General features: G+C 35.7%; 1 protein-coding gene across 4 annotated transcripts in view; it reads left to right on the top strand.

Annotated features, from left to right (window-relative positions):
- CLTC (clathrin heavy chain) overlaps positions 1-12341 on the top strand; it is a 66131-nt gene that overhangs the window by 22228 nt on the left and 31562 nt on the right. For all 4 annotated transcript variants that reach the window (XM_045889275.3, XM_054510911.2, XM_045889272.3 and 1 more), the window contains exons 3-9: positions 2117-2385; positions 3031-3192; positions 4104-4217; positions 4632-4805; positions 8124-8321; positions 9055-9255; positions 11308-11460. In XM_045889275.3, the coding sequence (XP_045745231.1) occupies positions 2117-2385; positions 3031-3192; positions 4104-4217; positions 4632-4805; positions 8124-8321; positions 9055-9255; positions 11308-11460 (1271 nt within the window). The remainder of the gene's footprint in view (positions 1-2116; positions 2386-3030; positions 3193-4103; positions 4218-4631; positions 4806-8123; positions 8322-9054; positions 9256-11307; positions 11461-12341) is intronic.

Here is a 12341-nt window from a genome sequence, read left to right as displayed (position 1 = left end):
TGTCTGGAGACTATATTAATTTTTTTCCTTTGAACTATAGAGTGAGAATGTAACTGATCCTTTAAAACAGAAGTTTGTGAGAGGACTAAGGTGACAAGCTGGCTGACTCTAAAAAAGGCATTTAATTGTCTGTATTTTGCTTTGTTTTTCTTCATAGTAGTAGTAGGAGGAGTTCAGGTTCCTAGTAATTTCTTGATAAATTTGTGGGTGAGTTGTTAAAGGTGCTGAGGTTTTTATTTTTATTTTTTTATTTTTATTATTTTTTTAAATTTTATTATGTTCGTCACCATACATCAGGTGCTGAGGTTTTTAAACAGATTTTTCTTCACATAATTTAAACTTTGTATTTAGTAGTGATACTGGTTGGAGATTAAATGCAGGGTTGGAGGCAAGCATAGTCAGATAACTATGTCACCATTACCATATCCAAGATAGGAGTTGTTGATCTCATCTTAATGAAAGATGGTCCAACTTTTACCTAGGACCACATGTTTTATGGTAGCAAGCTTCTTGCTTCTGTTAAACAATACATGTATTATACTTTAAGGTATTAAACTTCCTTCAGCCTCCTTAAAGAATTTAGATTCAACTGCTTAGCAGCTCTCACACTTCTCTATTAAAAGGCCATCGTTTTAATTTTCTCATAATTCTTTTCTATTTTTAATGTTATTGTTATCTTATCACATTCCTTAATGCTTTCTTATGTGTGCAGATGGTGAGTTATCTTAAATTAGATTGTATTAGTTATTGTCCTGTTATATAAAAAGAATAAATTGCAAAGATTTTCAGAGTATTGTAATAGCATTATAGATTTGTGCCTATATGTCTGTATTACGGAGTTAAGCTGTCATCTTGCCCTCCTGCCCAAATCACCCTACATACATATACTCCAATCCCTTTTGTGTAGAAATAAGTAAAAGTCTGTTAACTAGGGTCTGGGAAAGGCAGCAAAGGGAAGTAAGTCATTCCCAAATACTGCTTCCCTCTGAAGCCAATTTTAAACCCTTTGATTCTTTTTATAAACAGGACTGTAACTCTAACAATTGTTCAAGTCTGGTTGTGGTTTACATATTGTGTGGGATGGGAAGAGCATTCTTTGTTTTAGGGAAGAAGTTTTTATACATGTGGTAAGAAGGGTCATGGTACAAAGCTGTATGTTTTGTGTCCCATTCTGCCAACCAAACCCCCCCCCCCACACACACTCTCACAGTTTTTGTTTTCCAAGAGCCAGATTCTTGGTGGCTCAGGAATGGAGTTTTCTTTAGTCTCTAAGGACTAATGTGGGTTAGCTAGCTTCAAGATTGCTTTGGGCTTTGACCTCTGTTAATTTAGACCAAATCACTTTTCATTCTGATGGATTTCAAATTACAAGTACAAGCCTTTGCATCTGACTCCGTGAACTCTTAACACTCAAGGCAAATTTCATCCTTCTTTTACTGTTTGTTGTCTTAATTGGATGAAGCTTGAGCTTTGTTCGTATCTCCAGCATATTAACAGCATCTCAAACTGTCCTTTGTCTCCTTTTTTTCCAGCACCTCTACCTTTCCCTTTGTATCTTAAACCATTGGGATGTAGCATGCACTTCTCTTATGTGCTTGGTACAAGGCAGAGTTGAAATAGATCCTCCTCCAAAAAGGCAGTTTCCACAAGACTTGGTTGGATGGGGGATGACTGCCTTTTAAAAAGTAGACATTTTCCCCATGTGTTTGTATCAGATTTGCTTTGTTCTGTGTACCTACAACTAACTTAGTTTATGCATAAGCATTCTTAATTATCAGCATGAAGGCTACAACCTTGTTTTCCATCACTGTTAAGTCTTCAGACTCATTTTCAGTTGGGATTTAGAATTCTATAGAAGTCATACTATTTAAAATGTCTTTAGTAGAGGTAATATAGTTTTGCTTCAGCTGTAGATATAGATTGTTGGCTTAGTCTCAGCTATCTCTTTAAAGGTTGCTGCCCTATCAGTGTGACTTCTGTAGTTGGTTATTAGTCTCCTGATAGAACCATTTTGTTTTGAAGTTACAGATCTTGTTACAGAGATCGTCTAGCTAGATAATAATTTATCCTGAACTTTGCTTTCCTAATAATTCATAATTCTTAATTTTGTTTTTAGCTGGGAAAACTCTTCAGATATTTAACATTGAAATGAAAAGTAAAATGAAGGCCCATACCATGACTGATGATGTCACCTTCTGGAAATGGATCTCTTTGAATACGGTTGCTCTTGTTACGGATAATGCAGTTTATCATTGGAGTATGGAAGGAGAGTCTCAGCCAGTGAAAATGTTTGATCGCCATTCTAGCCTTGCAGGGTGCCAGATTATCAATTATCGTACAGATGCAAAGCAAAAGTGGTTACTTCTCACTGGCATATCTGCACAGGTAACATTTTTCTATATGTTTAATAAAAGGTACAGAGAATGCAGTTTATTTTGAAATTATGTCTTCTCTGTTTAATCCTGGTGAATCAGACTTTTTTTGTTTTAAAGATTTTATTTATTTATTTGACAGAGACATCGAGAGAGGGAACACAAGCAGGGGGAGAGGGAGAGGGAGAAGCAGGCCTCCCACCGAGCAGGGAGCCTGATGCGGGGCTCCCTCCCAGGACCCTGGGATCATGACCTGAGCTGAAGGCAGACGCTTAACAATGGAGCCACCCAGGCGCCCCGAATCAGACTTATTTTGAAAGTCTTTTTTAAGAAATAAAGGTTACTAGCTTAATGGCTTTATACTGATGCACATTTTCAGAATACTCTTACCAATTGATTTTTTTTTTTCAAGATAATGTAAAAAGATGGTTGTTTTTGAGGCACATTTTAAATATTCATGTTAAGCTTTAATAAGATAATGTTGGAGCCAAATTTTAAATTAAGAGGTATCAAATCTACATTGAGCGACTAAATTTACAAAGAATTACAGATCCTGCTAAAGGTGATATAAAGCATTTTAATTATTTTACTGGTTGATGAATCTGGGAGTTATAGATTCATTGGGTCCCCAAACTTTGTTCTCTTTGATCCTTTGTAGCAAAATCGTGTGGTGGGAGCCATGCAGTTGTATTCTGTAGATAGGAAAGTGTCTCAGCCCATTGAAGGACATGCGGCTAGTTTCGCGCAGTTTAAGATGGAAGGAAACGCAGAAGAATCAACGTTATTTTGTTTTGCAGTACGGGGTCAAGCTGGAGGGAAGGTAAGTTTTGGCTTCAGAAATTATTATTAACTTGTCTTTGTCTCTCAACTAATTTAGTTAGTCCTCTAATTTCAAAATAGTTTTCTCCCTTCATTGTTAATTGGTTTTTAATATTCAGATTTGAGGTGACTTTGTTTAAATTCTGTTTCTAGTGATACTTATCTAAAATAAATAATGTTTTCTTATGATCCTTGTCTAAAATGAATAATGTTCTTTAACGACTTTTTTATATCAGCTGTTTATAGTGACACTTTATTTTGCTTGTCTTTACCAAAGGCCTTAATTTGATATTTTTCAATTTTTCTACAATGACATTTGTTTGCCTTATATCTAGAGAGTCTGACTCAGTAAGTGAAGCCCATAACCTATATTTTAAATGCCCTAAGTGACTAGATAGATGTGGACCACAATTTGAGTAATACCATCTTACATAGCTGTAGTACAGTAGAAAAACTGGAAATTGACATTGGTACATTTGTTTCATTCTATGTCATTTAACAGGAGTAGATTCGTGATATATACTGTTCTATCAGCACAGATTCCCCCCAGCTATTCCTTTATAGTCACACCCACTTGCTCCCCTCTTCCCCAATGTCTCTAACTCCTAACTACCAATAATACTCTCCATTTGTATAATATTGTCACTTCAAGAATGCTATATAAATAGAACTGTATAGCATATGACCCTTTGAGATTGGCATTTTTTTTTCCACTTGGCATAATGTCCACAAGAATTTTTTTTTTATTATTATTATTACTGAGGAGTATTCCATGGTATAGTTGTACTGTAGTTTAATATTCACCTATTTTAGAACATTTGGGTTGTTTCCAGTCTGGGGCTACAAATAAAGCTGCTATGATCAACTGCTAGATGAGAGAGATGTGTATCAATTTTATTTTCTTTTGAACAGTTACATATCATTGAAGTTGGCACACCACCTACAGGAAACCAGCCCTTTCCAAAGAAGGCAGTGGATGTTTTCTTCCCTCCAGAAGCACAAAATGACTTTCCTGTTGCAATGCAGGTATTTTAAGCAAAACAAATGGACTTTTAAAATCTCTCCTCATAACAAAATTAATACCAGAACTACTATTCACAGTCAATATAATTTAGTAGTGCTTAGAAAAATACCCTTTATTCAATAGTAAAGTTTATTAGTGAACCTTTGTAAGGAAATATTCTTAATTTTCATGTAATGCATAAACTGGGTTATCCTAAGTTCAAAATTATATTTTCTCTGTTATACATTTTATTCATATTCTTTGTTTGCTGTAAGAGCTTGGGATAGTAAATGGCTATAAAAATGAGGAAACCATATGTATTAATTTTTCATATAAACCTCTTGTCAAAGTTCTAGAATTTAGCATCTTTCAAATGGAATTGAATTTTCTCTTTGTAGATTCATGATTTTATGGAAATGTTGATTTTCTTTATACAGATCAGTGAAAAGCATGATGTAGTGTTCTTGATTACTAAGTATGGCTATATCCACCTCTATGATCTTGAGACTGGTACCTGTATCTACATGAATAGAATCAGTGGAGAAACAATCTTTGTTACTGCACCTCATGAAGCCACAGCTGGAATAATTGGAGTAAACAGAAAGGGACAAGTAAGGAAATCTCGAAACAAATTAAGCAGCGAAATAACACTACTGTTAACTTTTCTTTTTCTTCCCAAAAAGGAAATGGTTTGGTTGTCAGAAATAATATATACATAAAAATACAGAAGCATATGATAAAAAGTCTCTCTTTGATCCTGACTCAGAGAAGAAGCTGTTTGACATATAGCCACTTAGGATTGTGTTTATCTGTCTTCATTGTCAAAAGAAATGACTCTTGGGGTGCCTACGTGGCTCAGTCTGTTAAGTGTCCAGCTCATGATTTCAGCTCAAGTCCATCTCATGTGTTGTGGGATACAGGGATCGAGTAGGGCTCTGCACTCAGCAGGGGGTCTCCTTGAAGAGTCTGTTCCTCCACCCCTTTCCCCCTCTCAAATAAATAAATAAATCTTAAAAAAAAAAAAAAAAGACTACATGCAAAGAAACTATTAGGGTCACATTTGACAGGTAGTATGCTTTTTTTTTTTTTTTTTTCTTGCTAAGACAGTTAATCAACTACTGGAGAAAGAATTCTTTCTACATCTCTTTTCCTAACACTTTAATTATTATTAAATATTTAATGTTGGAAAGTGATATTTTACGATAGCTATTGCGGGGTACCTGGAAAGTTAGCCAATTAGATAGGGAAAATATCAGCTATTCTGAAATTGTCAGAAGTGATCCTTTTTCTGTTTTCTTAGTATTTTAGCATGATCAGAAATATTCCACCAGGAGGTTATCTTATTTTCTAAAAAATGGTTTAAAATTTCAAGCAATACTGTTATTGGTCTTACCTTTTGCTAGTTTTTCTTCAAATTAGTGTTTTTCCCAGATAGTAAGCAAAGGAAGTAGATAGGGTTTTTTTCCCCCTTTGTTCTGTTAATTTCTGGAAAATGGTATGTGTGTAAAAAGGCAAATAATATAGAGAAAGGGTCTTTCCCTATCTATCCATTCCCTATCTATCTCCACACCTGGTTAGGTGCTTCTGCTTTATGCCCTTAGAATATAGGTAGCCCTCCTCATTTACGTCTATCACAATGAATTACAATTGCTTGTTTAACTGCTTTAGTCACTATTCTTCATTAGGAAAGGGGCTTTTCCTTTTAATTGTATTTCTATACCAGTCAGTGTCTTGGCACTAAAACAACTTTAAAAATTCAGTAGCTTTCAGTTGTATGGGTCTCTCTTGGAAAAATCAGGAATGAATTGGCCTTTTGGTGAACTAGGTTAGTGATAATTTAATTATGAAGTTGTTAAAGACTTCCTCATTTCTGCTACTGTGCTGATATTTTTAAGGTAATAAAGTATCTGGGAAAATTCCACCATATATATTTGCAGTTCATAACTCTGATTCTGAATTTATTGATTATTCTCCTTCCCAACAAATTTTCTGTGCCAGTTGCTTTGAGTAGGGAGATGGGTGTTTATAGTGACCTTAGGCCTCAAGGCATTTCCTTTGGTCTTTGATCAAAGTCAATTGCAGCTGGACATATGCCCTGAAGGAATGAGTTTGTGGTTTCTATTGGTTTAAAAATCAAAAGCTATCAAGAGAACATTATTGCCAATATCTAGCTTAAATTGTGAACTTGGTAGAACTGAGTGAGTACTTCAGAGGTAGAGGAACCTTCTCTGTCCCTTATAGATACTAAGTACTGGTTGCTAGAAATCTGCTAGAACAGTCTAAAATAGGATAAAGATGAATCTGTGGATTTGGTGTTTGGGGAAGATGAAGGTGTAGCAATCATTAGGAAGCTTCAGGCAGTGTAATTGGAACTGGATTTGTTCATCTTCCTTATTTTTCCTGGGAACTAAGCACTAAATTAAGGGTGAGAGTCTGGAATGCTTTAAATGACTGTAAAGAACAAGTAATTACTTTCTTCCTTTTAATGTCTTAATTTGTAGTAGAATGACATGAGGCAGATACAGGATAGCCTAAGCTTTGGGGATGCAGGAGGGGGTCTGGCCTGTAAAAGTTAAAGCATCTGGAAGTTAAAATTTCTTCATTTTTCTCAAAAGGAAGAATAGAATAGGCAGGGTACACTGTTATCTGTCTCTTTGATTATTGAGTTCTCAGATTGTATTGATTCTTGTTAGTACTGGGACAGAAATTTCCCATTTTCATTTACTTAACATATATCAAGCATTTATTTCAGGCAAAACACTGGTGCTAATAATGCAACTAAGGAAAGATATGTCCCTGTCCTTAGTGGAATAGTGACCGAGAAACAGATGAGAAATTATATGAGAAGTGCTGTTGGGATAGTATAAGTAGTTTGTAAGCTGAGGTGTATAACCAGCTCTGGTGCTGGGGAGAGGAATGGATATGTAGATAGTGAAGTGACGGCTCCCTTTCTCATGTCCATTGATAGTAGTTTAGATGTTAGGCAAGTAGGGCATCATTCTGGGACAGTGATTTTTTTTTTAGGAGGAGAAAAGGTGAGTAACTGTTCTCCAAATAAAAAGCAGTTAGAAAGTTTTCTTTACTGGTGGCTACATTTATTAAGTGCCTACTGCATATGTTGCAGTATTTTAGGTGCATGAGGATTCAGTGATTCCTCCCCTCATTAAGTATATAATCTGACCTCTAGGAGTGTAAATGGAATTAAAATTACTGAAATGCTGTTAAAAAAAAAAAAATCCTAGAATTAAAAGGAGTATACCTTAAACTTCTTCCAGGTGAGCCCTAGATTTCATTTAGATTGCAGAGCTTTTTCATAGTCCTGTAGATTGTCCAGACTATCTCCTAAGAATCAGTAAACCATATGGAGAGCCGCCTTTCAGAGCTCAACTAAATGGGAGAGCCTTAATCTTTGATATTAACCATGATAAGAATGAATGGATGATAGCAAAGCAATTAGTTTGGACACCATGAAGATAGTATGAACTAGGTGGTATATTATAAATATGGCCATATTTTAAGAATCCCAAAATGGCTTAGCAACCTTTAGTCTTCTTTCTCCTGGGGTGTTTGTTTTTTTTTTTTTTTTTTTTTTTCCTTCTGAGAGTGAGCAAGCATGTGTGTGCAGGAGTGGGGGTGGAGGGAGAGAAAGACTCTCAAAGCAGGCTCCACACATCAGCACGGAGTCCGATGCGGGGCTCGATCCCACGATCCTGAGATCATGACCTGAGCCGAAATCAAGAGTCAGATGCTTAACCGACTGAGCCACCCAGGTGCCCCTAAATTTTTAAAATTTTTTTTACAGCAACAAGAATGTAATTGTCACAATTTCATTACCTTTATGATTCAGTAGTAAACAGCTGTAAACAAATTTGGTATCATTGATATCCAAATGAATACATTGCAGCTATTCATTAATCTTTAAATTGCAGGTTCTGTCAGTATGTGTGGAAGAAGAAAACATAATTCCTTATATCACCAATGTCCTACAAAATCCTGATTTGGCTCTGAGAATGGCTGTACGTAACAACTTAGCTGGTGCTGAAGAACTCTTTGCCCGGAAATTTAATGCTCTTTTTGCCCAGGGAAATTACTCAGAGGCAGCAAAGGTAGCTGCTAATGCACCAAAGGTAAATAGTTATGGAAATGAAGTTGGCATGATTGGATTAATGTTAATATGTTCTATTTCTAATAATGTTAGAAGTGGAACCACCTCTTCACAGAGAAACTAACCCTTTTTAGGTTGCATTTTCCTGTAGTATAAGTTACTTGACAGTGCCTCAGACTTGGTTAGCTTTTTAAAACTCAGTGTCAGAAGATTATGTAGATCTAGCAAGTTATGATTTACATAGATGTAATAATGTTCAGTTACTTAGTTACAACACTGTTTACCCTCATCAATGATAGCTACTGATTTTATTTCTAAACTTGAAAATTGAATAGATTCTGTTTAGTTTATGGTAAGAAGATTTGTCTGAAATTTAGCAGAATTCATTCTCATCACCTTAGTATTATATTGGACTGAATTAACACCCTACACCCTGATCAGTTATTTTGAAGTTTGCACTTAATGTGAACCTGGAACAAAAGCTAGCCATAATTACTTACGATTATGCTGTTCTCTTCTTACACACTGGCATTGTAATTGGATTGGTATATTTCTGATTCTGAATAATCTCATAACCTTGAACCAGATGTGTAACATTGATTGAATCTTTGCTAGTTAGTGTATGCAAGATTTGAAATTTGTTATATTGGTAGATGAAATCATGCTTTTAAGATTGACCCAAGAGATCCTTGGAGTTATTAGTGTGATGTTGGATCACCTTTAAAAAGAGTCTTTCACATTTCCTTTTCTTAAAGGGAATCCTTCGTACTCCAGACACTATCCGTCGTTTCCAGAGTGTCCCAGCCCAGCCAGGTCAAACTTCTCCTCTACTTCAGTACTTTGGAATCCTTTTGGACCAGGGTCAGCTAAACAAATATGAATCCTTAGAACTGTGTAGGCCTGTACTTCAGCAAGGGCGGAAACAGCTTTTGGAGAAATGGTTAAAAGAAGATAAGGTATATTGACTTATGTTAACATACTTTTGCTTTGATTGTATTTAAATACCGTGGTAGCAAGTTAGAAACATCTAGGCTGCACCAAAATGTCCATTATTTACTGCTTGTAGGAATAGAACAAGGACAGATACTGTATGAGATGCAGTAACTTACTGCCTTTTGAAAATGTATTTATTTTTTATGGCCTGTTGAGATAGGGTATCTTTGTTCAGTTTTTTGAATGGAATCCAGAATTCTTGCTTGGTGCTTAAAACTACTAACAAGGAAGCAAATTACTATCCTTTTGCTTTAGGAAAAGTTTGGTGTGAGACACTTACTTCAGTATACATTCATATTTGTCAACATGTGTAACACTCATTTGGACATAGGGTATATTCTTGTATCTCACATCCCACACTTGATACCACATCTTTTAGAAATTCCCAAGTATTATCAAAATTGTTGTATTTGCTACTAGTAACAAGTGTTAGGATGTGCAAGGGAAACATAAAATGTGGGATCATTGATACGACACAAGACATCAGGGCTGTCTAATTAGCAGTGATAGGGATTCCCAAAGTGATTTCACAGAATGTTAATTGGCATTACATGGAAAAATATTTAACTAGTTTCTTGAAATTTTTTTAATGTGCGTCTTTAAAATCTGTTCTTAACCTTAACCTAAACTTTACTGTAGGGTTTTCCTATGCTTTTTATACAGAGCAGCTAATAGTACTGTGTTTCTTAGAGCACATTATGGAAAATTTTGCTTATTTGTAAGGCAACTAACAAGTTTAAACAGTTCCTTGGTGGCATTATTCCTTTCATACCACCATAAAAAGCCTTTTTTGACAAAGTAGTAATATTGAATTACCCTAGCGTATGCCACTGTCAAGAATGGAGGTGGTACTGTTTAAAATACTCTGAGTAGTGAATAACTTTTAGTAGTATTATACCTTTCAGCTTTAGTGTATATTGATAATATTTTTACATTACTAATTCTAAGTGCTTGTTTCTTGACCCAGCTTCTGGCAGTCTTATAGGATACTGGAGAATAGTGCTTCAGAGTTGGGATGTTTGGACAGGAGTCTCTGCTGAAGAATAGTTACTAGCCACACTAGCGAGTATTTGAGGTCCGTCCTAATTGTTTAAGTTAAGGGAGGTTGGGAACAGCCAAAGTAACTGAGTTGACCTGTATAGCTATGTGAAAGCTTTTTGGATATCATTACCTTTTTTTGTGAATGTTCATATGGGATTTATTGTAAAAGGGACACTAGTCAACTCTGTACTAGTTAGCATGTTCAGTTAAGAGGTATAGACTCTGGTAGAACTTTTAACCTCTCAGTTATAAATGCTATTTTCTGACAACCATTAAAAGTAGAAAATCAACTCTAGTATGTAAATCAAAACTCTTAGGGAAGCTGTTTTCTAGTTTGGGCAGCTGACTAACTCAGATTGAATAGTGCAGAGGAGGGTATCTGCTTGTATACCGCCTAAAAATTCTAAAGTTTTTATCTCTGACCTTAGAAAATTAGTATGTTCTGCTTTGTGACCTTAGATCTAAAAGTCAAAATGATAATGGAGCTTAGATCCTTTAGACAAATTATACCCTAATTTTAAGAAGGGTCCTTAGGGTAAGCCTCATCTGGCTCCTTAAATAATAAATTTTCACTTGATAACATTACATTAAAAATTGAATTCTTTTTGAAGAATTGGGGCCATGTGGATCTGATGATCTGAATATTCATAATAGATCGATAGAATTTCAGGATTCTGCTTTTTAAGTACCTCCTTTCCTAACAAAGTAGTTGGTTGTATCTATGATATAGATACAATATGATATTGGTGGGCTTTTTATCCTTAAGTAGGATGTGTGGAGAATTCTACTGAGAAAATGCTGTGAATACAAGATCAAGAGTCTTTATTAACCACAACCCTTGCATATTTATAATATATTCTGGGACAGTTGAGTAAGTGCCCGTCATATTAGTTATTATTTATAGTGGAAGTAATATCAACTGCTCATTTATAAAACTCAGTGATTACTAAACAATCTCTTTTTCCCTTGGACAGCTGGAATGTTCAGAAGAACTGGGTGACCTTGTGAAATCTGTGGACCCTACATTGGCACTTAGTGTGTACCTGCGGGCTAATGTCCCAAATAAAGTCATTCAGTGCTTTGCAGAAACAGGTCAAGTCCAGAAGATTGTTTTATATGCTAAAAAAGTGAGTTCAGTGAAACAGGTTCTCAGTATACATTCATTAAAACATTGAGATATTCACCTATAGGAATGGTCAGTAAGTTTAATAGTGAATTTCTTTAAATTTTGATTTACTTGAAAAAGTATAAAAACCCTATTTTAGCTCTCACATATAGAATTAACACTTATTCAGAAATGACATGGGGGAGCACCTGGCTGACTCATTTAGTAGACATGAGACTCTTATTTATTTAAAGATTTTACTTATTTAGAAATTTAGTTATAATCTCAGTTATAAATGCTCTTAATTAAAAAAAGAGAGAGACAGAGAGGGAACACAAGCAGGGGGAGTGGGAGAGGGAGAAGCAGGCTTCCCACTGAGCAGGGAGCCCAGTGCGGGGCTTGATCCAGGACTCTGGGACCACATGACCTGAGCCGAAGGCAGACACTTAACAACTGAGCCACCCAGGCGCCCCTAGACATGAGACTCTTAATCTTGGAGTCAAGTTTGAGCCCCACATTAGGTAGAGAGATTTCTTTAAAAAAAAAAAAAAAAAAAAAATGGAGACACTCTTGCTTGGCTTCTCAGAATTTAAGACGTCAGGGGGCGCCTGGGTGGCTCAGTTGGTTAAGCGACTGCCTTCGGCTCAGGTCATGATCCTGGAGTCCTGGGATTGAGTCCCGCATCGGGCTCCCTGCTCAGCAGGGAGTCTGCTTCTCCCTCTGACCCTCCTCCCTCTCATGCTCTCTGTCTCTCATTCTCTCTCTCTCAAATAAATTAAAAAAAAAAAAAAAAAAAATCTTAAAAAAAAAAAAAAAGAATTTAAGACGTCAGGGGCCTATTTACCTTTTAGAAGAAACTTTGAAATAGTCATTCATTGAAAATGCGTAAGTCAGTTATAAAAA

Source organism: Mirounga angustirostris, unplaced genomic scaffold, assembly GCF_029215605.1.
Source record: "Mirounga angustirostris isolate CCGP_5_RB_7025 unplaced genomic scaffold, mMirAng1.0.hap1 SCAF_17, whole genome shotgun sequence".
In the NCBI taxonomy this organism is placed as follows: domain Eukaryota; kingdom Metazoa; phylum Chordata; class Mammalia; order Carnivora; family Phocidae; genus Mirounga; species Mirounga angustirostris.
The sequence above is the reverse complement of the archived record's forward strand: the minus strand, read 5'-3'. Positions and strand labels throughout refer to the sequence as shown.